This window comes from Larimichthys crocea, chromosome VI (genome assembly GCF_000972845.2).
Source record: "Larimichthys crocea isolate SSNF chromosome VI, L_crocea_2.0, whole genome shotgun sequence".
Classification (NCBI taxonomy): domain Eukaryota; kingdom Metazoa; phylum Chordata; class Actinopteri; family Sciaenidae; genus Larimichthys; species Larimichthys crocea.
In genome coordinates, this window is record NC_040016.1 from 18,514,553 (window position 1) to 18,542,083 (window position 27,531).

The 27,531-nt window shown below is 41.4% G+C and overlaps 4 protein-coding genes across 6 annotated transcripts; 2 read left to right on the plus strand and 2 right to left on the minus strand.

Moving 5' to 3' along the window:
• The first annotated feature begins 145 nt into the window (after positions 1-145).
• dnajc14 (DnaJ (Hsp40) homolog, subfamily C, member 14) lies at positions 146-6,600 on the plus strand. The gene is made up of 6 exons (XM_010746904.3): positions 146-1,590; positions 1,714-1,820; positions 2,040-2,159; positions 2,307-2,467; positions 2,624-2,726; positions 2,912-6,600. Exons 1-6 carry the CDS (start codon positions 391-393, stop codon positions 3,207-3,209), a joined length of 1,989 nt encoding a protein of 662 aa, XP_010745206.2. The 5' UTR covers positions 146-390; the 3' UTR covers positions 3,210-6,600.
• On the minus strand, positions 5,820-13,796 carry inpp1 (inositol polyphosphate-1-phosphatase). The gene is made up of 6 exons (XM_027279648.1): positions 13,499-13,796; positions 12,732-12,937; positions 12,588-12,648; positions 10,585-10,785; positions 10,297-10,471; positions 5,820-8,296 (listed from the first exon to the last, which is right to left on the minus strand). The coding sequence occupies exons 1-6, from the start codon at positions 13,614-13,616 to the stop codon at positions 7,804-7,806; spliced, it is 1,254 nt and encodes a 417-aa protein (XP_027135449.1). The 5' UTR covers positions 13,617-13,796; the 3' UTR covers positions 5,820-7,803.
• A 4,441-nt stretch (positions 13,797-18,237) lies between these two features.
• LOC104931828 (protein S100-B) lies at positions 18,238-19,444 on the plus strand. Its single transcript, XM_010746925.3, has 3 exons — positions 18,238-18,540; positions 18,642-18,785; positions 19,191-19,444. Exons 1-3 carry the CDS (start codon positions 18,535-18,537, stop codon positions 19,341-19,343), a joined length of 303 nt encoding a protein of 100 aa, XP_010745227.3. The 5' UTR covers positions 18,238-18,534; the 3' UTR covers positions 19,344-19,444.
• Positions 19,445-19,569: 125 nt separating this feature from the next.
• LOC104931829 (acyl-coenzyme A thioesterase 4) lies at positions 19,570-25,129 on the minus strand. 3 transcript variants are annotated; one of them, XM_027279646.1, is made up of 13 exons: positions 25,028-25,129; positions 23,825-23,952; positions 22,813-23,022; positions 22,275-22,374; positions 21,703-21,893; positions 21,439-21,614; positions 21,242-21,358; positions 20,973-21,058; positions 20,595-20,688; positions 20,400-20,480; positions 20,011-20,146; positions 19,784-19,901; positions 19,570-19,727 (listed from the first exon to the last, which is right to left on the minus strand). In XM_027279646.1, the coding sequence occupies exons 2-12, from the start codon at positions 23,931-23,933 to the stop codon at positions 19,801-19,803; spliced, it is 1,401 nt and encodes a 466-aa protein (XP_027135447.1). In that variant the 5' UTR covers positions 23,934-23,952; positions 25,028-25,129; the 3' UTR covers positions 19,570-19,727; positions 19,784-19,800. The 3 variants fall into 3 exon arrangements, with proteins under 3 accessions (XP_027135447.1, XP_010745228.2, XP_027135448.1); XM_010746926.3 differs by having other exon boundaries at positions 19,570-19,901; XM_027279647.1 differs by lacking the exons at positions 19,570-19,727; positions 19,784-19,901 and having other exon boundaries at positions 20,413-20,480.
• Between the last annotated feature and the right edge of the window lie 2,402 nt (positions 25,130-27,531).

The following is a 27,531-nucleotide window of genomic DNA, read 5'->3' on the forward strand; positions in this document are numbered from 1 at the left end:
AAATATCTGAAAAGAAACTTGCATTGTTGATCTATCAACATCTAACTCAATGGTCTAATATTTACAGAGAGGTTGTTAGTTTTTGGAAGGTTGCACTGTAATTACTGATACAGTGATTATTCATATTGTGTTTGTAAGCGGTGTGTTAATACCGTGTGTTGCTTTTCAGACGACGTCCTGATGCATGATGTGAGGAGTGTGAAAAAGCCTTTCGACACCTAAGAAGTGGCAGCTGATATGGTGGACCCGAGACTGACCCTCAGGAGCCCCCAGTCTCACTTTTCTTATGAGAGTCTGGGGAAAATGTTGCCACAGATTATGGATCTAGGATACCGTCTTCCGTGAGATTCAGATTTCACAGGCGCTCCGATCAAACAGCTGTATAGGAACATGGAGAGAGACGCAGCTGAGAAGGAGATGGAGGGCGTTACGGACACTGACGAGGAGATGCCCGAGGGTGAGCCCTACTCAGTGACCAGTTCTAGTCACTGGGAGGCCAGACGGACTGATGATGACTACGAGCAGGAGAAAAAAACTCAGGACCCCTCGAATCCAGCCACTCCACAAGACTCTGGAATTGGTGAAGCAGACTATTGTGGATCTACAGAGGCCAAAGACGACGCTGAAGACGTTTCGGATGGGTCCGAGCATGACGGCACGGCGGATCACGAGAACTTGCATGTTATAAACCAAGAAGAGGACGAAGCGGCGAAAGAGCAGCAGATGAACGGGGAGTCTGGTTGGAGGAACGAGGGAACTGGAAGAAGATGCAAACTGAGGAGCAGTGGATCGGTCTCAGAGCAGAGCAGTCAAAATGCCTTTTCCTCCATTCCGAAAGGCAACATCATGTCAAGCGGTAGTCGGCACAAGCAGGCGCGCAGACGTAACCACCACCACCATCAGCAGAATCGAGGCCGCAGGCGGACGGGCAATCAGCTCGTCTTGGCTTTCAAGGAGATGCTGTCAGAGTCTCTGAGCTTCTGGTGCATCTCCTGCGTTCACATGATGATCGAGATCATCGTCACCTTAACTCACAACTGTGGAGTCGGTGTGGAGACCGGAGGGATGAAACTTTACAACTTTGGGCAGCAGCTCCTTGTGAAGGTCACAGATATAGCAGGAATGAAGGCGGACGCTAGTCGGATTCTGAAATGGACGAAATGCACAGGAACAGACCTGGCGGATAAAATTGTCAGGTCAGTGAAGTGGGTAAAGACAGCTGCCTTATCTTGTTTGAGACTTTTCTGTGCTTTGGTTATTCTCGCTTCCCAGTGGGCAAAGGGCGCGTTGGTCCGCCTCGGAGGAGAGAGGGGAAAACGCTATTGGACAGCTTTTCAGGAATCAAGGTTTTGGAAGAGGGTGGTGTCCCTGCTGGAGAGAGTCCGAAGCAGGATCAGGAGGGATGCGCCGCCGTCCAGCCCGGAGTCACCTGGCAGAGCAGGGAGAAGCCAGCCAGGCCAGGAGCTGGAGAGACTGCTGGCCTTGGCTGAAGTACCAGAGGATGAGCTGGACCCCTTTACAGTGCTCGGTGTGGAGGTGCACGCCACTGAGGCTGAGCTGAAGAAGGCCTACAGACAGCTGGCTGTCCAGGTGTGTGTGTGTTTGCAGTTCCAGCTAGTGGATGCCTGAATTAGTGACTAACAAACTATATCTGAGGCTGAAATTGTCTCTTTTTACTCATGCAACCTTTTTCCTCTGTCCAATCTCTTTCAGGTCCATCCAGACAAGAATAAACACCCACGAGCTGGAGAGGCGTTCAAAGTACTGAGGGCTGCCTGGGATATTGTCAGTAACCCAGAGACACGACGAGAGTACGAGTTGTGAGTACACAGAGAAAGTGGTTATCACATTATCCGATCAAGCGTCCTCGAAAACGTTTATTTAGCAGCCGCCTCCCTACAATTACATAGTAAATAGAAACTGATTGGAGCAAATCTCTGTCTGTTGTTTTTAGATTTACAGTGTTTCTGAACTTATTTAGCTTAATGGGCCTGAATTATTCAGTGATTCAGCGTGCTTGTGTTTCCGTTCCCACACAGGAAGCGTATGGCAGCGACTGAGCTCTCGAAGTCCATGAACGAGTTCCTCTCTAAACTGCAGGACGACCTGAAGGAAGCCATGAACACCATGATGTGCACCAAGTGCGAAGGCAAACACAAGTATGTCGCCACAACACGCAAACATCATCGGCTTAACATTTCCTCAGACGCCGACGTTATGTATTACACACAGCTGAGTCGTGTCTCGTGTTAGTAGACTTTGACCGCCGTCTTTGTTTCTTTCGTGACCCGTGTGTGTGTGCGCAGGCGGTTCGAGATGGATCGTGATCCTGCTGAGGCCCGGTTCTGTGCTGAATGCAACCGTTGCCATAGTGCTGAGGAGGGGGACCTGTGGGCAGAGTCCAGCATGTTGGGCCTGCGTATCACGTACTTTGCCTGTATGGACGGAAAGGTGTACGATATTACAGGTGAACGTCGGCTTTTTTCTCAAAGATACCGGCTCTTCTTATCAGTAACTGTAGTTTGCATGAAGATTTGCATGGTGTGTTATCAGTATCCACACAGCCTGAAAGACTTCAGAGCACAGTTTCACAGTATTTCCATGTGACGCTGTCATGTTTCAGAGTGGGCAGGTTGCCAAAGAATAGGCATTTCCCCTGACACGCACCGTGTGCCCTATCACATCTCTTTCGGTTCAAAGAACAACAGCAACTCCACACGACACAGGTATGTCCACGTTGTTGTAGCTCTGTGCTGTTAAAGCATCTAGTATAAACTCTTCCTCATTTAGCCTCAGATTTATCCATAAATTGGCATATCTAGAACATCTGCCATAGTTTCCTCTTCTAAAATATGAAATAGAAAAATGTCCAGCACAAAGCATCTCTGAACTTTCCGCCCTTCCCTTTCAGGACGCCCTCGGAGCACGCCACAGGTCCGACCAACCCTGCAGATTTGCAGGACTTCTTCAATCGCATCTTCAAGGGAGGACCTCCTAATGACATGGCTGCCAACGGGGGCTTCTTCCCCTCAGGTCCGCCCCATCACCAGCCACCTGGTGCTGGAGCGCCCCCGTTCTCTCCTCCCCCAAGCCAGACAGGTTTCTACATGCCAGGCGGTCAACGGCCAGAGTCGTCCAGCGAGACGTGGGCCGAGAGCGGCAAACCCCCGAGAAGGAGGAAGAAGGTTCGCAAACCCTTCCAGAGGTGAAGTCTGTTGACTTCTTAGTATATCAACATAGCAACACAGGGACACAATAAATAATGGCCATGTTTGTCTCTCGCCTGCCTGTTGGCATGCCAAGATCTGAACTGGAGAAGGTTCATGTGGGTAAGAGTGCGGTCCGATCAGCCAGAGAAGAGAGGGAGAGAAGGACTGGATCACGAAGAGGAGCCTGGTGATTGAATACAAGTATTGAATGAAGGATGAAGACACAGCAGCGATGGTGCTTTACCTCTCATTTCTCCTTATTTTTTGTTGATCTTTACGCTGACTGTAGCCTTGGCATTGAGATCCTCATCGGGACGCTTGTCATGAAACATTTTCCGTTCATAATTTCCTGCCAAAATCCTGCAATGCATGATTTACTCGCCTGCATTTCACCACTTCAGTTCTCTCACTTTTGTTGTTTAACGTTTGCATAAAGTAAGTTTAAGACACTAGAAGAGAGAGTCACAGATCACTGTAAGCGTACATGAAGACGATAATGACCCGAGCAGCTTCACTGTTACTCATGTTGGTGACGTGAGTCTAGATCTGCACCTCCTGCCTCCCGCCATATTTCAAGAATGAATCAAAACCAGCTAAAGCGAATCTGCAAAAACCGCAGACATTTCCGAACACTTACATGCAGTAACCAGATTTTTAGAGCCTGAGAGTTGTCTGCTTTGACAGTAAAATCAGAGGGTATAGTGTGAATCTCTGGTAGTGAGAATATTTCAGTATTCATACCTCAGTGAAAGTTTCAACCTCCTGCACTGAGGAAACTAGCATTTGTTATTTTTCCTAGTTGTTTGTATGACTGCAAACAGGCAAATCTTCTCTTAAACCGACATGACGCATACTTCTGATAATACGTCTGAAGTCAAATTTCAAAGGTTAGATATTACAGAACCACTGAGAAGTAAAAAAAACAAATCCTTTCCTGATACTTGTACGGCGAGTCACATCCTGCATTGTAAGAGAGCACCCACTAAAAATTGTATTAACGTCTCTCTTCGGGAGCATGCGAGCCTCGGAAGAGACAACGAAGCTAAGATGTAAAATGTGGACCCTGAATAAGTGAAAACACTAAAAGAGCTTTCTTGTTTTGAGATATTTAATGATTCAACCGTGCTAAACATTTTTTATTTATTGTTTCAGCTCCAGATTGGCGTGATAATTACAGCACAGGTCCAAATCTAACAGCAGCAACCGAGTCTGTAATAATGAGCTCCAGCTGAGTGACACCGTGACATTTTCAAATGTTGATTTTCTTTATTGTTGCTGTTAAAAAAAAGACCCCATAGACCTACACTGCCCCCTGTTGATTCACTGTGTAACCACATAAAATGTCTGACTTACAAAGTTAAACAGCTTCATTTAAGCCTCATGTAAACTTACAATGCTGTCACATTTTGTTTATTTTTAAATTTGTCTTCAAATGAAGCCTTGAATAAGACAGTTATGTTACATGTGTAACATGTTCATGTCATTTTTATGTAGCTGTTCAAGCTGCTACTGACACAACAATGTTCCCGTCGTCTAAATTTTGACACCAGTTTCATCAGGATCTTGTCTGAGCTTCGATCTGTCATGACGCTCTTATTCTTATTTTTGGGCTTCAGCCTGCGGCGTCCTCTTTTATTAATAATCATACATGTGCTTGTATCTTCCACTCGGACGTGGTTCAGCTTTCAAAAATGCCGCAGAGAAAAAAAAAATCTAATCTGAAATCCAAACGATTGATTTCCTTTAAGTCACCTCGGTGTTGGTCTACACACATGAAGGCGTCAGAAAAATGAGAATCTTGGTTTGATGGTTGGTTTCTCGATTCTTCGGTTCTTGAATAGAAATGACGGTTTTTGATTTAATTTAAGAAAACATAACTGATATTGTTTACACCTGATATGTGAAGATCGTGAGAGTGTAGTGAAATGGCTGTTTGTGTGTGATAAGGCATTTGATAAAGGCTATTTTTTTAATATTGATGATGAAAAGTACCATGTTCAATTATTATTCTTTTTTTTTTGTTTTGTGTTAATTTGCACACCCGACCCCGATAATAACATCACAGGGATTTTGAACGGTCGTCAGTGATTTCGCCTAACCAGACTGAGTAGGAGGTGTAGCTCGCTAAGCTCTAACAGCTCATTTGCAAATTGTTTTTGTTTTTTTGTAGAATCTAAATGTTAAATGAGTGACATTTTCTTTGAAAAACATTTGAGTTTCACAAGTAAAAAAAAAAAAAAAACTGGAAAAATCCAAGTACCAGATCTGTTTTACAGCATCGTTTGCCTGAAAAGATGAAACTGTTGTTAAAAATATTGTTTGCGCGCATTGAAGCACGATATCAAAGGTCCAGTGTTTAATATTTAGAGCATCAGCAGAAGTGGAAATATATTTTTATTAGCGTCTAACCACCTGAGAAATCACCTTTTGGACTGAGCAGCTTTGCCTCTTCCGCCGCGTTGAATTGCCACGTTTCTTACAGCAGCCCAGAACGGACAGGAAGGGCGGGGTGTGAGGTGAGGGATGTTCAGTTGGTTGCAATCCGCAAACCCTCGCTGCTAGATGCCACTAAATCCTACACACTGGTCCTTTTTTAAAGTTTGCCATGTTTTTGTTTTTTTTGTTGTTGTTTTTTCATGTGTCAAATTTTTTTGTTTTCTTCTCTCATGTTCGCATTTGACCAGTTTCCAAGACATGGATCGAGTTGTTTACAATTAAAAAATGACCTTTTTCTCTTTTTAAAATGAAACCTCAAAATGTAAAGTGGATTTACTTTTTAAACGGAAGGGTACGGCTAAAGCCAGAACTATTAATACGTGATAATCGGACAGACGTCAACAAAAAAAATGAGTAAATTTGTCAGTGAAAGTTGGAAAAACTCTTTTTCAAGATGCAGTTTTTCATCTTTTCCGTACTCGTTTAGGCCTCGGCTCTTCCTGTTCTCTTCCTCATGTCATCTTCAAAAATCTTTTTTTTTATTAGCTCATGATATACTGTCAAATATCTAAAAGCCAATCCCTGTCTAGGAAACTGTCGCCACAGCTGTAACCACAATAAGCAAAGACTGCATCGTTTTCCACACGTCCACTTTGACTTGAGAATGTACAGTGCTGTATGTTTATAGGTAGCAGTTTGAAGTCCAAGAGGTCAAAACAAAAACAAAAACAAACAAAAAAAAACAATGAAAGAGCCAACACATTTTTCTTTTTCTTTCTTTTAAAATTTTTAACAGAATATGCAGAAGTATTGCAAAAAATATCTGACAATCATCAGGGTTTTTTGTAGGGAATTAAAGATGCGAGTTCCCTGGCTGGCAAACAGTTTTAAAAAAAAATATCACTGTTGGGTTTCTTTCCCCTGCTTTCTCTGGTTTTCAAAATAAAGATGATTTCCTATATGCACATTGTTGTTCTGTTTTATGCATCATTTTAAACATATACCGTGACAATAAAAGTAAGGTTACACACGTCATGATTACAAACATCTTGATAGGAATCTCTTAAGTCCTTCGGCGGAGCCTGCACAGATCACGTCCTTTTAAATCAGCTTAATATTTCATTTGATTGTAAACCCACACTGGAAAAGGTCTCTGTGTCCCGGGTTTTACCTCATATGGCTTCTCCATTCTCTGACCTGATTAACTGATGGTACTATAGCCATGGAAAGAGGCCAGGACAAGTCTATCTCTGCTCCTTAAAAGGAGCTGTTTCAGACAGTGAGAGCTGCAGATTCCTGCACACTTGATTTGACTCACATGACGTTTTCGAGCCTCTTACAGGTTAGATACGGCCGAACAATTGCAATATGCGTTGTGCATTACCTTTCCTCTGGCAGTGGAGTGTTCCTCAGCTGTCCAGCAGTGAGCACTGTACGTTACTATTATTATTATTATAATACCTTTTTCTTTATGCAACATGTAGATAAACCGTTACAGAGCGACGTTTATTAATCCTCTGGGGCCCCCGAGCAATCAGCTATGATTAGGACACCAGAGGGTTAATAAACGATTGTTAGGTCTGAGCTAAATAAAACTTGCAAATAATGTTTAGTTTGTTGCAGCTGCGAAGAGGCTCAATAAAACTGACTCTGTCGGTCGCATCTGCTGAAGTCAATCCATCCGTTCCTCCCTGATGTCGACAGATTTGTTTGTTCATTTTTAAAAACTGCAAAGACGGACAGAGGCTCTCTTCATATTCTGACAATAAACTTACAAAAAAGTAAGACGTGCTTTGATTTGCCTGATTAGCGTCACCACACCAAATTGATCATAATCTAAACAAATCTGTTATAACCTATATCGCGGCGCTCTTGTTTATTATTCCCAAATAAATGTTTTTCCCTCCCGGTCGTGATTTACCCTTCCAGAACCACTGATTAAGACCAGACAGTATTTGAAATATTATTTGGCCCAGACCGGGTGTTCAACTTGTAGATATATATATATATTTGCAAATATATCTTTACTATTTAACCTAAATTAAAATATTTCATCCTCCACCCCCATCCCTCTCCCACTACTAATATAGAAAACATGAATATAGTCGTACTGTATATGCAACAATAAGTGTTTCGAATACTTCCCCTGCTCTGTCAGTTACAGCTTGCCTCTCAGCGCTCCCATGACGCTGCAGAGCTGAGAACAGTCTCGATAAGCCACCAGGCCGCCGTTGTTAGCCCAGCGGTCAGCTCCTTTGCACTCGGTGTTGGGCTGGTGGTAGGTCAGTTCTGTCTGGTGACCCTGCGCTCCAGAATTGGACTGCAGACACTTAGCCAGGTCCACCACTCCCCCTCCGAGGGCTCGCAGCAGGGCGTGAGGAGCGCAGGAGTCCCACTTAAAGGTGCTTCCTTCTGAGAGGATGTAAACATCGGCCAAGCCTTGAATGACACACAGGATCTTGTAGCCGGCTCCAGAGGCGTACATCAGCTTGTCGGGGCCGCACAACGAGGTCAGGGCTTCCTTCACCACCGGCTTCTCGCTGGAGCTCAGCACCGCAGACAGCCCGCCACCGGGTCCGTCTTTTGGCCGGGACTCTGAGCAAGCGTTGACACCGCCAAAGGACACACCCCAGAAATGCTTCCCCTTCCAGCTGTGAACGTAAATAATTCAGAAATTGAGAATATTTTACTTTAATGGAAGTGAAAGAGCCCAGAATGAGACCAAAGATGAGTGACAGTTTATTGACTGACTCGAGGATTGCACCACTAACTGTCACCTGTCGCCCAAAATCATTTTCTGGGTGAATTTAAACCTGCAAAAACTTTTTTTTTGGTCATCTGAGTGCGGCAGAAACAGACCTGAACTGATGAATTTAAGTCTAATAGATCCATTTTTGAGTTCTTAACCAACTCCTGAAGTAAATATCCGACTCTTTAGCTGCTAAAAGCTTCAGATATATTCAGTTTTGGTTAGACTCTTTAGCTGCTAAAAGCTTCAGATATATTCAGTTTTGGTTACATTTGGTTACGTTTTGGCCTTCACCGCTTGTTCCCCCCAGCCTGACAAGGCGGGTCTGTGACCAGCGCCCTCTGGCTGCAGGACCGGATGGCTGCGTGTCTGTGCTGGGATTACTCAAACCCCCCAGCCCCTGTCCCCTGGTTGCTAGTGATGTGTCTCATCTTGTAGAGTGTACTGTATATGTGCTAAACTGCTGAGGTGTTTTTGTCCTGCTCCCAGAGTGTACTCCTTACAGGAGCACAGTCTGTGGGTTGTTCTTTTTTCTCCTCCCCTCTCCCCATGTTGTATCCCTTTTTCTTCTTTCCTTTGTTTCTTTCATTTCACTGCCACTGTACCTGTACTTTTAGGCATGTGACAAATAATAAACTTAAACTTAAACTTAAACTAGTTCGTTCACAAGGTTCAGGAGGTCACCTCAACGTCTAAACACTCCCCACAGTTTTCTGATTGATTCGACAGGCAGCGAGTTTCTGGTCAGACTCAAACAGAGAAAAAAAAACGCTCACGATGGGAGTTCTGGCAACGTGAAGCCAAGAGAAAAAACATCCAGAGATAAAGGCAGATAAAGTGAAAGGTACACACAGTGCAGACACCCTAAAGACATTGATAAATATATAAAGGCCTTTCCTTTTTGCAGCAGCTTACTGGTAGTTCATCTACATTCATATCTGCATATGACTCAAGTACTTATATTACATATATTACAACAACTTCGAGATTACTTCTTTACTTTTTAAATGTTCCGAATCTGAACCTGTAAAACTAATCTTGAATATATTACCGGTAGGTGTCACGTTAGTCATACGTATTGATTATTGCTATTCATTAATAAATGTTGAGACGTTGTTGCAGTCACCTGACTAACCGAGCATCCTGCTTGTTGCAACTTCCTCACCTGTACTGATGAACATTATAAACTTTGCACTTTCCCCTAAATAGTGGCTTATGTTATTATTTGTGGTTAATGTACGACCTGTATACAAGTATTTTTTTAATATAAAAGTAGTTTGAACTGCTTTTTCTCGGCAGCTTTAGTTAACCAAACTAGATTTCTTTCTTGGGTAGCTTTGCTTTAGTTCGGTCATTTGTGGTTTTTATTCAAAAGAAGCTTCCTGCGTCACTCTCCCTTTCAGGCACGAGGCTCTTTATGAAAACGAGATGGAAATTTTCACGTGTGAATGAACGCCTGAGCCCACGAGTTCACAGCTGCAGTCTTCCTACATCGAACCTCCCTTAAAAAAGTCTCATTTGAAAAGGCAGCATTCGCTCACACAGGTAACACGCAGAGTGTAACGTGACGAGCTGTGGGGTAAAACACACTCAGCGGCCACTTTATTAGGTACACCTGCGTTGTACAGGCTAATACAGACCACTTGTGTTTTTAAAAGTTTAGAATATAAAGTATTAAAGTACATCGGCACCTTTAAGCCACTGTCAAACGGTAAATTGATCATTGTAATATTTGTAAAGATAGATGACACAGAGATGGTGTTTAAGGTGATATTACACTGTACAGGTGTGCCTAATAAAAGTGGCCACTGACACAATAAAAATCTACTATAGTGATGTTGGGAAACTAAACCTGTTATAAACTCAGAGGTAGAAGAGGAAATGTTTGTGTCCTTAACTTACCCTCCACCTGCTGGATCTTTGTAGTTGAACGGCTGGTTGATGACGCCCATGACGGGCTCACCTGTGCTCCGGAGATAAACCCCAATTAGGACCAAAGCACAGTGCAGACCTGATGGAAACAGGTGGCCCTCCTCCAGCACCTCCTCCCGGCCCTCGATGTACTGGCTGGTGGCATCTTGATGGGGAAAAAACAAAACAAAACAAGAGATGAACAGATTTCACTGAGGCTGTGCTGGAACGAGTTTCTGGATCGCTGCAGCAGGTGGAGAAAAACAAGCAGACTGTCACCTATCGGGTCGATCCAGATGCCGAGCTCGGACGGGCTGAGGGGAACCGTCAGACCGTCTGTGTTGGCTTCGATGGTCACCGGGTCCTGGTGGATGGCTCGAGCCAGCAGAGACGCCGCCGTGTTGTCGCCGTCCAGCACCGAGGCCAGCAGCTTGGCGGTCTCCTCCTGCGTACCGCACACTGTGACCGTCACACTCTCTCCTGGTGACACGGCGACGCTTCGGTTAATTTACGCTACGACAAACAGCTTTAAATATTTACACAGTGCAAAACGTGGCATGTTTAAATATTTAGACAGCGACACACTGATTGTGCTTCTTATTATACAAGCGATTACTTTAGATGAAAGATGATTCACTGTGAGGTTTAAGCACAAATAATCAGGTCATTACTTTACCCAATAAAAAAAGTGGAGTGATCATTATTATTATTATTAGTCAGGAATAAGAAACTGGTTCATTTATCTCATGCAGACACATTGCACAGTAACCTATGGAGAGACTGTGGGTGTACTGGACAGGTGAGGACGATGTCGAGGGTGAACTACTCCGATCTAAGCAAGAAAATTCATGTAACTAAACTTTGGTAACTGGTTCAACCAACCAATCTCTGGTTCCAGGTCCTCAAATTGTTTTTCTTTGTCCTATGTGATGGTGAACTGAGTATCTTTGGCTCGAGCTGTTTGTTTGTTTAGACCACACATAGTAGTTTCTGGTAACTGGGGCACAGAGGATGCGGTTTCATCTCATCATCTCGTCTACCTAGTTTTGATATCCGCCGCCACACGTGTGTCTATTTTAGGAGCTTGGTCGCTTTTTTTTTACCTCCCCGTTTCTACAGACCAAAGAATTAACTGTTGCATTGCAGCTCTGATATAAACTAATTCAGGATTTTCATCACAGGAGCAGCTAATAACGGAGGACCTGCCTTTGTTGGTACACGTCTTTTGTGTGAATCCTCAAACAGTGAATCTGGGACCCCAGGGCATGGGCCTACTTTGTCTTGTTGCTAATGAATGACTCCTGTCTTAAAATAACAAACATGTTAAGTCGGATACAGATCCAGTGTGCGCCTACAAACTAGAGAAATCCACCCCTACCACTCGTCCTTTTCTTGAAAATCTCTTACTCCCTCCAGACTCGAAGCAGTTGGTATCAAAAAATTGTGGATTGCTTTACCACCACTATTTCTTCAGATCACATTAAAGGATGCCTGGGCCAGCGACCTGAATTCAGAGATATCAGCAAAGTTCTGGGAAGAACTACGTGCCGTAATTTGTCGTGCTTGCTGGAATCGAGCGTGCGTAACTTCTTGCGAAAGTTACGTGACGTGATTCGTGCTTTCTGGAATCGATAAGAGAATCGTTAGATAAACTGCCAAAGAATTCAATGGAAATTAAACACGTGGAACCGGTTCTCAACAAGAACAGGTTCTCGATTCCCATCCCTAACGCAACGTGCTTGGCGGATAGGAATAGTGGTGGCTAAGATACTCATTCTCCTGACCTGGAAGTCCAACACTCCACCTTGTTTTGCTCACTGGCTGTCTATTATACAGATGGAAAAACTCTGTATGTACAAACCCAACAAACAAAAGAGGTTTGAGAAAACATGGGGACCTTTCTTGGCACGGTGTCACATCACCTGACAACCACAGGGACTCTGACTTATTGGGCTATGTAACTATGTAGCACGGTGTTGGACTGGATTAACTTATTCATGTAATTTACCTTGCTCTGGAGATGCTGATATTGACAACTTTGTCTGAACATTACCTTGCTCTGGAGATGCTGATATTGACAACTTTGTCTGAACAGAATATCTATCTTGAGAACTGTCTGGCAGTTTTTCTTGTTTTTCTCGTTTTTTTTGTATGTCCTGTGACTGTTTTTGAAAACACTTGTGAACTATAAATAAAGTACATAAAGAAAAACTAGAGAAATCCATTTAACTAACAAGAGAACATGAAGATGCAGCATGTTAAGTGTAATAATCAGTAATTACCAAGCCCGTTTTCAAACTTGTTGGACTCCTCTCCATGAATGAAGCCGGCCATCTCAGGGAACTTAACAAAAAGATACAGATACGATTTACGATCACACAGTCCAGCTCCAGTTCATCCAGACTTCTCCTCCTCCATGTCCTTACCTGAGCACGGACATCATGCCGGATCATCTCCTGGATCACGACGTCAGCGAGCGTCTTGAAGTCCTGGACGAACTTCTTGTTCTTGTCCTCTCCGGTTTTCTCTTGCACGAGGAGCTGAAAGAGGGGAGCCTCCTGCCTGCAGACCCGGGCCACGTTGGCCGCTTTCTCTGCCACCCGGAGCAGCAGCCTCAGCAGATCAGCCATGCCTGAAAAAAACAGAAGAAAAGAAGAATCAACATAGAGATGGAAACTCTTTATATGTGAGAGCGAGAGAGAGAGAGGGGAAAAAAAGAGATGAGGCAGGTCACACTTTCACACAGTGAGCTAATTATAGCCTCCACATGAAAACAGGGCATTTCTGAAAAAAGACAAGAGTGTGAGGGAGGGGTGATGAGCTGCAGCTCTTAATCCTCTCTGTGCAAAACACACATCCCACTTTGTAAATAATTATTCAGAAAGCAAACTGTAGAGTGTAATCTCATGGGTAGTACAATGGAAAGAGGAAAAAAAGGGTGTGTACAAGGTGACTGCTGAGTGCTATTAGTATCATAACATGGAGCTTTATGATGCAAAAACATGAAAACTACACATCAGTGTGCTTGTTTACGCACACAGCTGTGCTCCTGTAAGACAAATATATTAATATTACAGCTGCCAACACCGAAACAAACAGGTTTAGTTTGGCATTTATGAGGTTTAGATAACAAAGCAAAGGAATTTACACGTCAGAGGGCAGAGTAAACACAGAGTAATGACTGAAAGCTTACCAAAAACCCGGTGCACAAGCTGCTTTTCCTCTGGCCCGTCGCTGTGTTCTCTCCCCGTCACCAAACGCGGCTGAGTCGGTGTGAAAAGACGCAGAGTTTCAGTAAAGACAAGCGGCATTAAAAGGTTCGCTTTAATTGAAAACACTGCTCGCTCTAGTCTGGAGGCTTCTTTCTTTTACGTCAGTGTGAGTTTCCTCTCGCAGGAAGGGCGGACGCTCCTCCTGCTTCACATCAAGGCCGCCGACGGCGCGGCGCGGTGCGGACGTGCGCGTCATGGAGAGAGAGAGGAGCGCACACGGCGAGCGCGCATGGAGGAGGAGGCGACAACAGGAAGCGAGGCCGCGCTGCGTTCACGGCACATGAGAAACTCAAGCTTTCCATGCTGCTGTGTTTTTGTTTTTGTTTTGTTTTTTTACAGTTTTTTACAGTTGCTATAACACACTGAAATGACATGGATGGCACAAATATTTAAACTGACACACACAGGGAGCAAAACCTCATCTCAAATCTCCAAAACTTTACACACATTTTGCACTTTTTACAGTTATTTTTTTTCCAATTGCTTAAACACTATTTTGCAAACTAGGCTGGTTTTATCAAAACACTAACACAATTCACCAAACCACACACCCAAACTGCAAAACACCTCATATATGGGGTTGGGCAGCTGCCGAGAAAAAGCAGTTCAAACTACTTTTATATATATAAAAAAAAATACTTGAAAATTTCCATCTCGTTTTCAAAAAGAGCCTCGTAGGAGGACGCAGGAAGCTTCTTTTGAATAAAAACCACAAATGACCGAACTGAAGCAAAGCTACCCAAGACAGAAATCTAGTTTGGTTAACTAAGGCTGCCGAGAAAAAGCTGTTCAAACTACTTTTATATAAAAAAAAATACTTGTATACAGGTCGTACATTAACCACAAATAATAACATAAGCCACTATTCAGGGGAAATTTCAAAAGATGTGTCAGCTGTGGTTTATAATGTTCATCAGTCAGACAGTCCAGGTGAGGGTGTTGCAACAAGCAGGATGCTCGGTTAGTCAGGTGACTGCAACAACGTCTCAACATTGAGAGTGCAGAGTGAAAAGCACTTTCATCTTTAGTATGCTTTGCCATAATACTAACATAGTTCAAACTGCAGAGACTTCTTCAGATTGTTCACATGCACAGAAATATTTGCAGATACACACACGTGCTATTGAAATATTTATTTTTTACCAAACAACTCAGTGCAACATATGCACAGCAGATATATTTACATTGGAGTGAACTAAAATATGCTCACAGAACAGTAAGCTGAAAAATACAATTGCAGAAAAAATGTCAGAAAAAATAAAGAAATAAAAAAATAAAGAAATAAAGAGTAAAGCAAAATAATTTGACAACACTGCTCTACCCCGACCTCTCACTCTTCCTCCCCCTCTCATTCAAACCCTCCCTCTTCCTCTTCCTCTCTCAGCAATGTCTTCCAAAGATGCTCACCTGTGGTCTTTTATTGCTTACCTCCTGATTGAAGTGTTAACAATTACATAACAGCATGTTTGGGCAGGTGGCACATGTAGTGGACGATGAGCTCATGTAGTGTCATTTTAAATGGCAGTGTTTTCACAAACATGTGACTTTATGTCAGATTGTTGTGTCTTATGCAGAGAACCGCGTTCAGTACACTTAAAAAGTGCCACTTCGAAATGCAAAATGTGTGTAAAGCAGAAAATGTGTTTAAAGTTTTGGAGATTTGAGATGAAGTTTTGCTCCCTGTGTGTCAGTTTAAATGTTTGTGCAATCCATGTCATTTCAGTGTGTTAGCAACTGGACAAAACTGTAAATGGCAGTGTTTTGAAATTGCAGACATGTGACTTTATGTCAGATTGTTGTGTCTTACAAAGAGAACAGTACAGTACACTTAAAAAGCCATTTCAAATGGTCTTAAAACATATGCAAGAAACATGAGTGCACAGACGCGGCTTTCAGCATTGGCCTCCATGTGGATAGAAAGAGATTTATTGTTGGAACTGAAGCGCACAGACAAACTGTACAACCAAGTCACTGAGGTCTTCTTGAGGGAAGAAAGGAGAATGGATTTTGTGTTGAAATAAGTGTTTTGGAGGACAGCTGTTTTGGTGAGTACAAACATTTTATTTATTTATTTTTTCAAAACTAATCAATATCATAATCATTATGATATTGATTTGTTCTGTCTCACTGAAACCTGTCTGCAGGAGGATGAATATGTTGGCTTAAATAAATCCACTCCTCCCGGCCATTGTAATACTCATATTCCTTGAAGTACTGGTCAAGGTGGTGGAGTTGGAGCCATATTTGACTCAAGTCTATTAATAAATCCTAAACCTAAACTAAATTATAATTCATTTGACAGTCTTGTTCTTAGCTTCACTCACCCAACCTGGAAAACATTGCAGACAATTTTATTTGTTACAGTATATTGAGCTTATTCTGAATTTTTATCTGAATTTGCAGAATTTGCATCAGGCTTGATCCTTAAAAGAGATAAAGTAATTATTGTAGGTGATTTTAACATTCATGTGGACAACCACAATGATAGTCTTAGTACTGCGTTTAGCTCTTTATTAGATTCAATCGGCTTCTAGCCAAAATCAGATGCATCGTGTCTCAAGCGGATGCAGAAAAACTAGTCCACGCATTTGTCACTTCTAGGCTGGACTATTGTAACTCTTTGTTATCAGGCTGCTCTAATAAGTCTCTTAGGACTTTGCAGCTAATTCAGAATGCTGCTGCACGTGTTCTGACAGGAACCAAGATCAGAGATCACATCTCTCCCATTTTGGCTTCCTTGCATTGGCTACCTATTTAAAATTCTTCTCCTTACTTACAAAGCTCTTCATGGTCAGGCACCATCGTATCTAAAAGAGCTCATAATACCTTACTACCCCTCTAGAACACTGCGCTCTCAGGACGCTGGGTTCCTTGTGGTTCCTATAGTCTCCAAAAGTAGATTGGGAGCCAGAGCTTTCAGCTATCAGGCTCCTCTTCTGTGGAACAAACTACCATTCTGGGTTCAGGAGGCAGACATGGTCAACACCTTTAAGAATAGACTTAAGACTTTCCTTTTTGATAAAGCTTATAGATAGGGCTGGCTCTGCTCATCCCTTAGTTATGCTGCCATAGGATTAGGGGACTCCCCCTCCCTCTCTCTCTCTCTCTCTGTCTGTCTCTTTTAGGGTTATGCCTCGTCAGGCACGGTATTGGTTGAAGATGCAGTCACATCTCCCTTACTGAAAAAAAAGAGATAGAGAGAGAGAGAGAGAGAGAGAGATTAATGCATGTTACTAACTAAACTTCTTCCCCGGAGTTTCTGTGCTCCCTCGTCCAGCAGGTTCTCGTGGATCGTGGCTGCTGCTGTGATCCTGCATGACGTCCACTACACATATTACTACTGTCATTATTGCTGCCATATCTCCATTACAGTTTATAGTTAGTTTATGATTTGCGGGCGCTGTGCATCTGTGTCTCTCTATCTCTATCACAGGTTCCACTGCTACTGTAATCATTTTATCATTCATTGTAATTCATTGTAATTGTACAATATGTTTGTGTTGATTGTCCTGTACACGTGACATCTATTGCACGTCTGTCTGTCCTGGGAGAGGGATCCCTCCTCTGTGGCTCTTCCTGAGGTTTCTTCCACATTTTTTCCCTGTTAAAGGTTTTTTGTGGGCAAGTTTTTCCTCACTCGAACCGAGGCTCTAAGGACAGAGGGTGTCACTCCCTGTACAGATTGTAAAGCCCTCAGAGGCAAATGTACTTTGTGACTTTGGGCTATACAAATAAAATCTGATTTGATTTGTCCCACTCAGTAGTATAATTAATATAGACAATGATCACATTTTCCACTAGTTCATTGTCCAGCAGACATTTAGCAAAAATAACAAAAATATCTTAAAATGTTTTAAAAGGATCCTCTTAAAATAAGTTTTAGTTATCATTGTCTATGTGTGTATAAAACAGAAATATATCTTTTCTCTCTGTTTTTTTCATGGTAAATAAACCTACATACATGTGGGCGTTTGTTTGTTTGTCTCTCTTCTCTCTATATCAGAGAGCCCAGGAACTAGAAGGGCGGTGGCTTATTGTCATTTCTCAAATTTCCTCATGAGCATAATAATTATGTTCAGTAATTAAGCTTCAGTAATCTTATCTTCATATTATAATAGAGACGAAAGTGGAAACAGTCCTCTCTGACTCTATCTGTATGTAGATGTGTAGTAGCATTGTGTTCATGTTTTAAGGGGCTTCCAGCTTTGATCGTGGCTACATTATAACCACATTTCTACTGCAGTGTTTAAAGTATTGATTTCTTTTTACTTTAGAGCTCTTCAAAAGGGACGGCTGAGCAAAGTCACTGTAAAACCTTAAACCACAAGCACTCTCTTAAATGGTATATCAGCGCATTACAAGAACATTACAGCAGCATGCAGTATATTCTCCTGGAACCTAAATCATGTTAATTCAGTGTTTTGTAATTGTTTTATTGATAAGAATCAAAGCAAGATTTGATATTTGTAACCACATTTTGTCTCCTTTGAGTTTGCTCACAAAAACAATTCTCCTTTTTTGCTCATTGCTCATGTGTAACCCGTCCGTTAATACCATCAGTGAATATATTTTCTGTAACTATAAATCTTGCCTGTGTTGCAGCAGAGACAAACGATGCATTCTGCAGAAATCTTAGTGCAGTCCTTCACAGTAGTGTTGTCTGACCACAAGTGGCAGGAAGTTACACTAATTACCCAGACTCACAGACACACACTTGCTAAAATGGAGAAACTTGATCACAGACAAATGACACATTTTAAGAGCAAATGGACTTTGGTCAAGGCTCTAACCACTTGTATCCATTAGTCCATTACGTAGCCCATAGCAGATGAGAAGCTTTGTGTTGCTGATCAATACAGTTTAGTGTCCACCTGGGCGAGGCAGTCGACACACTGCAAGGAGAAGACATCAGTCGCAGTTCTTACAGGATCCTTACAAGACAGAGGAGCTTCTTCAGATGAAGGTAAGACAGACTAACAGTTTATTTGAAGTATTTCTAGATGAAGATATCCTGAGTTAAGTGAGAAGTAATAAGTGAGACTTGATTTAATTTGTTTGTCGCAGGCATCGGAGGAGAATATGTCAGAACTGGAGGGCAGCATGGTCACTATTATCCAAGTCTTCCACAAATACTCGGGTCACAAGTGCAAGCTGAAGAAAGCAGAGCTTAAAGACCTTATCAACAACGAGATGAGTCATTTCATAATGGTAAGTTACGGAGCTAAAAGTCTAAATGACGACATGTTTATGGCAGCATAATGTTCGTAATAACTAATAAAACATGAAGATCATAACAACATGTCAACAGTCAGCCAAATGTGTGTTATTGTATATTAGATGCTCGGAGACAACTGCCCTAATAGTCCAGGGATTTCAATAGTAAGTTAGTCCATTTATCAGTGTGATCTTGACTGAAATATCATGACAGCTATTGGATGGATTGTCATAAATATTGACACATTGATGGTCCCTAGATGTCTGGTCTAAAATAATAATAAAATCTGAACTAAATGTTGCTATGCTGACCAGTATAAATCAATCACCGTCGTTGCTGTAGACTTTTAGTCTTGACCTGCAAACGTTTCACTTTCATTTCTTTTTCCTGCCGAACAGAAAATCCACGAGAACGACACTCTGGATCAGCTCTTTGCAGACCTCGACCAGAACGGAGACCTGGAGATCGACTTCAAAGAGTTCATCGCCCTCATCGCGATGGTCACCTCAGCGTGCCACGAGCTCTTCACCCCAAACCCCACTCTACAATAATAATTAGTATGTAGACCTATTACTCATTAAACATTTGAGCATCACTGAGTGTCTGAATTTTTTTTTAAGCGGGCCTGAATGATTAGTGCATATGATGACAAAATGTCTGAGAAGATTTTGACCAGCTTTGACCTTTGTTACATATTTTTTTTAGTCTTCTAAAAGTTTATTGCATAAAATAAAATGTGTACATGTAGATAACACATGACAATCCATACATCTAATACAGCGAGGACAGTTGTACCTGGCGGCATAACATCTTTGGTTCCTTCCCTTCTGGAGGTGTTGGTTTGCAGGTTAAGTGACCAGACAGCTCCCTCTTATGGAGAATTTGCAGCCTGCTAAATATGAATGACTGAATCTGTGAGTTTTTAGGTCAGATAAAACTGGCTCAGCTTTTCACAGTCACATTCATGCTGACATGATTTCTATCTCAATAACTGGATTCACCACAGAGTCAACATCTCAGGTTAGTTTCCAGAAATTCCAGGGTCTTCTTCCAGGCGTCTTCCTGGGCAGCAGCGTGGGATGCAAGATGACCTCCCCACAGAGTGATCTCTGCAGAAGAAAGAAAGAGCACCATGGCAGTTAATATTCAACATTACAATAAACAATCTCATATTAAAAATGTAAGGACAACAAGTAATAAATCTGGGACGAGGCTCACGTTTGACTGGTTTGACACTCCACAGAGACGCTCTTGAATTTGGTGTGTAAGGAGGTTCAATCAGGTGGCCAGCGCCGGGATACGACAAACAGGTGAACAGCTGGTGTTTACCTGCAGCCCTCAGGGTCTCCTCCATCTGATGACCAATAAAACAGTGCCATCACAACCAATAACTGTACCTGAGATCATAAATAAGTGCATACATGAGCATGAAACTCTCAGCGAACACATTTGAAAATAAAAGTTTCATTTACAGCTCAAACTTAACAAAAATATACATACAACAAAACATTATGAACAATATTTATTCAGGAATAAATTAATAAACACTTTCCCACATCAATATTTTGCAATGCTGGAGATAAAGAAAGCAGTAAAATAAGATCTACCAGGTTTGCGCACTCTATGCTTGAAGAGCTCAGGTCATCTTCACCCACGATACACAGTAACGGACAGGTGAGCTTCTCTATCTGCACAAACACATGATGTCATTCTGGAGTAAGGTCTCTCTCATTGATAGAAAAATACTGATCTGATATTGTTTGGTTTGTGTTGTGTGCACGTGTGTGTGTGTGTTGTATCACCTTTACTATCGTCTCAGGAGCGAGGTTAGCAGGCAGGGAAAGGGCTTTGAAACTGACGTAACCGTCATCATCAAACACCCAATATTTCTGGTCACTGAAATGACAAAACCCACGAGTCTGAATATATTTTAATCTGTTAAAAATAACCTTTGCAATACACAGAGTACCAGAAAAGCTGTTTCACTAGATCTCAGGACAATTAACAATAATGAATTATATTCATAAAGGACAATAAACTGTTACTATAGTTTGCAGACTTAAGTAATACACTTGGGATTAAATCCAATTAGATCACATATGTAACATATACATATATATATATATAATAATCATTATAATAATATCCTATAAGTTCAAGCATGTTTTATTACCATGTACCTTTCAAACTGTTCAGTCCTGCCATCTGCGTCTGAGAGCGTGACGGTGCTTCCTACAGGGCCGTTAATACAAATCAAACAGGATGGCTGGAGAGGAGAACGTAAAGTATTAACCGTCAGTAAGAACTTCATCCTACAATAAAATTCAGAAAGTAAAAGTATGTTTATTTTTTATACCCATTCACACTAAAGAAACTGATTTTCCACATACAATTAGCTATATAATGATGAAACTATAGATTTATGAATGGATAACAGAGACAGACATACGCTGATATCAGGCTGAGTGGCAAGTCGAAGAGTTAGGTAGACTCCAAAGGAGAGGCCGATGATCCCGACTCTGTCGGCACAAACTTGAGGATGATCTTGAAGTAGGTGGAATGCTGTCTGTGGAGAGACACATGTGCATGATTAAGAAAGAAATGCATACACAGTATGGATAAATTAAAGTCTGCATCTTATCTCACCTTGAAATATGAGTCGCCAACATTGATGCGGTTTCGAGGGGCAGGCAAATCTTTGTGCCCTAAGTAGGCAAGAGACAGGCTAGCATAACCTCTGGATGCAAACAGGGCGGCGCGGTACTCCACCAGTCCTCCACCCATTCCCCACAGGTCCAAAATGGCTGGAACTGGGCCTGGGCCTGCAGAAAATCAGTACAGCAGGTTCACACAGTGTTTCCACTCCAGGCTTAAAACATGTGAGTGAAGTGCTTCAAATTTTGAGCTCACCGGGCGGCAAAAACAGCGTCCCCACAACTCCGTTCTGACGGATCTCTATTCGCCTCACGCCTGGTGCCATGTACCAGCGCTCGGTGGTTACAGCTGCCAGCTCAGTGCTCTGCCGCTCACTGGGTGAAACGTGGCCATCCAGTAAAGACACGTGCACAACGAATGGAGTCTCCACGTTTTTCTTCCTCAGCCTGTGAAGACGAAAAGACATTTCGGTCAGGAAAGACATGGTTAAACATGGTTAAATGAACATGAGCTGATATTTATTCGACAGTAAAATTAATCTAAATTCTAGGATGGTTGGATGTTGCATGTGTGTGAAGCAGTCTGTAGTCTGTACAATCTGTAAATATGGAGAACCAAATCTGTTAGTAGGACCGCCTAATTGTTTGTCTGGTTGTATGGTTGAGTTTTATTAGATGATGTTTGGAAAATCTGACTTTTAAATACCCACTGTCTGCTGCCTGAACAACCACAAAGCTCCATTAGTAACAGTGTTTATGTTGGGCCTTGTTACAACTGTATAAGACACAGACAGCTAGGTTTGAAGTGAGCTTGTTTTCATCACCTGCCTCAAACCTTTTCTTGCACCGGGTGCTGGCTGCAGTCCCCAGAACAGCCCCATTGGTTCACAGCCCAAATATGAACCCCCGACTGAATGATCCCTGGTCACTATTGAGGAGACAAGAGAGGAGAGAAGGTTACCAACTGCCTTCATAAAAGTTGCATCCACAATAATAAAACATATGAAATAGATCAATCATTATCACAGCTGTAATTTAACTTGCTCTGACACTGTGCTGTGCTGCTGCAAAGTTAAAACACTAACTGCACACTAAAAAACACAAGGTTAAAACTGACCCATTGTGGGGTCAATATAGTAAATATGCAACCCTGGGTTAATTTAACACGATATAAATGGGTCGAAAAACACCAAACAGAAGTGTTTTGATAAGAATAACACAAACACGGGGTCAAAACACATCAGTGGTACTTGGTCAGGCTTGCATTGGTTTCTATATTAACCCTAAACTGCATCAGTTTTTAAACACAGTGTGTGTATAATCGTGCATCTTTCAGCAGTTGTAATATAAAAACTCTGTGACTTACAGCTGACAGTGCCATCTGAGGTTGTGTTATAATGTCCGAATGCTTCCCACAGGTCACCGTCCTCGCTGTGCATTTGTGCACACACTGTGACAGGACAGTGCGGAGGCAGGAAACGTCCTTTAACGCTGATCGGTTCATCTATGAGGCCGCGAGCAGGAGCAGCTGTCAGTAAGGGGGCTTGTCTGTAGCTGCTTTTCCACCGAATTCCACCTATGGGTGGAAGACAAGGCAACGCTTGTGACCTTTGAAGTATTACCAAAGAAACAATGACAGTGCATTTCACATGCTCTGTTGACCATGTATCAGAGGGCTGATAAAGACCCAACAGACCATTGACGGTATTTCTTGGTAATTCAGTTTATGTATACTTATATGACCCTTGTTCTATCTCATGGGCTACCAAACTTTACCTCCATCATGACAATTGAAAATTTCACTTTTATTTCATGCTTCATGCTTTTGGCAGTACTTTTGTCACACCCTTCCCCACATACACAGCCATCAGGAGAAATTTTGGGTTCATTGTCGAGCTCAAGGACACTTTCACACGTGGACAGGAGAATGAAATCTCTAACCCTACAATTAATAGCTGACTGTACTATAACCCTCCTCTATAATACTGTATGTTTCTGCATCAAAATGTACACAATCACAGCCAACAAGGAGACACAAAAGTCACAACTTAAACTTAAACAGGATGTTTCCTGGCCTACGTTCTTCAGATGTCTCTCTGCAGGTTTTTATTCACTTGGTGCAGAAAACAAACCAACCCTGGATTAGCTGGCAGTTTACACAATAGTCATGGGCAGGTCCCCGGAGTACACTGACAAGCCTCAACCGGTCAAAGCATTAAAATTACCTCTAGAAAATTGTGATTATTTTACTTGTAACAGAGGCCAATATTTAAATATTTATTATGATCTTGGATGCTCACATTACAACCCTACAGCAGTTACAGACCTGCACCCACACCTACATACACACACACATCCATACATGTATACTCACATACCCAAAGCATGGTGCAAACACGTCAGGTTCCTGTGTACACTGATGCACGGTATCATCTTCATTTCTATGAGCTTCCTTAACGTTGTCACACTCAGATGTGCTCTGACCATTTTGGTGCTTTTGTCCACCCTAGAATAAGAAACAGGTAGAGGTCAAACACTACAACACGTCTGTGTCATGTCCATGTCAGAGTTAAACATTAAACCTTAAAACAGACCCAAGGGTGAGCTGCGTACTGTGCTGCCTGGATTTTTCAGGCTTTCAGGATTTGCAACCGTAGACCTTTGCCCTGCATAACTTTCATGACAAAACAAATGAATGAAGCTACTTCATGACCGGCTTAGTCATGTAAACGTCAATCTGTCTAAGCCCAGTTAAAATGTAATTCATGTCTGGAATGTGTTACGGATTCATGATCAACAATCTGTCAGTGTTACCCATTATGAGAAATACTGACAATAAAAGAAACTTATATCAGTTGTGCACTTTTATCTCAGTCTGTAAGTGAGAAAACTCCAATTTATGAATGTAAATGAGTTTTTTTAAATATGTAAATCTGTAGTTTTAATAACTGATTACTTCAATATTTAGATCAACTGTGAAATATACTCGACTTTTATTCAGTGGTAGAAGACATACACAAGTCCTAACGATATTGCAATATAAATATATACTTAAACTATTAAGTCACTTCTGAACTATCACTAAAGTAATAGTTCAGAAATGACTTTAGTAGCAGTAAGTTAGTGTACTTAAAGAATCAAAGCGCCAGTTATAAAACACATTTCCTTTAAAGGTTTGCTGAAACTTTCAGTGAAAACCTGCCAGTCCCTTTAATCTTCTTTACAACAGTACAGTTTGGTGACTTTCCTTTTAATTTTCTCCAGAACTTCACAATAAGTAAAGTAGTCAGCAGTCTTCAGGTGTGAATTTATACAAGTCAAGAGTCTGAATCAAGTCCTGTTTATGGTTAATAAGAAAAAGCCCAGTGTGCAGCATGGTTATGTCATGGTTACTGGTTGTTATATAAGGGCTGCATTTCTGTCTTGATCTTGATATGAGCATGCAGCAGCTGCACTGCGTGTGTTTGCGTTCAGGCTGATTTCTGATTTTTTTTTCCAAACACAAAAACACGTTTCCGCAAAAGTCTGACACAGTCTGGCTCTGCTGTGATTTCTCTGTGCAATAAATGAAACTGTCTTACCGGGAGGAGACGGCAGAGAAAGTTCAGCTGTGTGGACAAACTTTACCAGAGGAACTGGAAACGAGTCCATGGAAAGGGGAGTGGACTCCATGGAAAGGGGAGTGGGCTCACTATGTTTTTCGACTTTCTCTCTTTGTTTTCAGGAACATTTACATGTTTTAAACATTTACTCTTCTTCAAAGGAGCAATCCTCCTCACTTTTTCATGACTAAATCAAGCATTAAGAATATGTTTGTTAGTATCAGCCAACAGTAAACACAAACAACAAATACAACATAAAAATCGACCAAAATACTTTTTATTATTCTGTTTTCTGGGCATAATGGATGTGTGTGAGGTAGGCAACTAAATAAAGTGAACAAGAATGCACAATTCACATTTAGTCTAATGTATATTTTTATTTCTGTATACTTTGCACAGATAGAGCTTTATCCTTCTCTTAGACTTAGACAATTTTAACTTAACCTATCTCATGCCTCTGTTTGATGGACTAATTAATTAATTAATCAAATCTAATTGTTTATTCTTCAGTTTTTAATCTACAAATACACTTCCCATTTTGTTTTTATTTTATTCTAATAAACAATAAAAAACTACAGGATTCTAAAACATTATTGAAAATAATTATAGAACTTTTTTATTATCAGACTTTTATTACATTTGTTTATTTATACGAAGTTTTATTAAAGGGACGACTTGAAACTACGTTACAACTTCCGGAAAGTAAAACGGGGGAAGGATTTCAAAATATGGTTGCTCGTGCGTAATATGCTTTAAAAACATTGAGTGCATCAGATTAACTAATACAGATTACCTTCTGCTCCAGCTGTGGACTGTGACTTTCATTCAATCTGTTACAGCCCAGTTTAATTGTACACAGTCCTTTATCCCTCATTTGTAGTTCTTCTCATATTTTATAAAACATTTTTATTCTACGGTGACTTTCTTATTTTTTAATATAGTTTTTGTATACAGTTTAGCACGGGTTTAACTTCAACACAGTTATATGATTGGCTTCTATGCAGGTGTTTAATTATCTGCAAAGTTTTATTTTGCTACAAATGTTTAATCTCTCTGTACATATTTTGAATTTAGAATTATCTCACGTTCATTTTTTACGTATGGCTACTGTTATAGGTGAATTGTAATGTATGTTTTTTTGTATGTTGTACTTATTTTTTTTTTTCTGTTGATCCCAGCACAATAACTTTCACACATTAGAGATGGGACTAGTGTGTGGTGTAACGGAGTCAGTTTAAATGCATGTGACAGCTTCACAGTCAGAGTTAGCACCCACCAGCTTAGGTACCTTTTGTTATGAAATTCCTCTACCTTATGGTTACAACAAGGTCACGTAGGGCCTTGGAAGTGCTCTGCAGTATAGTTTGTTTGGCTTTTGGTTGGGAACAAGTAGGTGCCAGTCTATCCACAACTGTGGTGGCCAGGGTCAAAGAGACCTATGGCTGCCTTCCTAACATAATAGTATACCATTGCCGTTGACGTCCAATCTGCGTAACAACATCTGTGTCTCCAGACTAGATATGCTGACAATAACACCTGCCATGGGTAAAATTCTCTTGACTAATCTGGGCGTGTAGTATTTGTGGCGTTATCTTGGGGTTTAAAGTCTATCCACCAGGATGAGTTTGGGCAGAATGTGAGACAGACTCAGGCACTCTGATGAACTTTGAGAGTGTCTCTAATTCTCCTTGGCAAGTGGTCAATAAATAATACAGCATAAGACTCAGAGGCTCCTGAAACACTTTCTTCCCTCCTGACCTCACCATTGACCTTTGACTTCAGCAATTTCTCACCCCACCTTTAACAGCATACATTGGTGCCAATATATGCATGAGTTTGATAGGTCTGACAAACAGAAGTCAATGGTGGATGGGGGGGATCTAGTATCCGATTTTTTTTTTAAAACTTTTTTGGCAAAATGCAGTACAAATAGGAATATTCAAAAACAATTACAAAAGTTGTGTTCTTTCAGAACTACTACTTCTACATTCAAGAAGTATAAACAGAACAACAATATAAAGTAAACAATGGAAAGAAAGAATAACTCTTATAGGGACCAATCAAAAGTAAAAGTTGAATACTGTCATAACAGCGAGAGGGCTTTCTTTGATTTCATAAGTTTCAAAGAATCAAAGTAAAGGTGCAGTTCTTTTTAAAAAAAAATTGAAACGTGGATTTTTGAGAATTTACATTTGTGTAGAAAGTATTTGGCGATAGAACCAATTATTTATGTTATATTCTAGTTTCTAATCTCCACATTATGTAAGTCCGGGGGTGGCACATCTATATTTATTATTATAGGTTAACCATTTTTTGAAGTCTTTCCAAAACAAATCAGATAGATTGCAAGAGACATAAACACTGTGTTAGAAGAGTTTAAAATTATCATCCATCTGAGCTTTTACTTTGAAAAATCAAGCGCTCGGTGTTGAGTTTTCCTTCCGGGTCATGCGCTCTGAGTTCGTGTTGTTGACCAGGTAGAA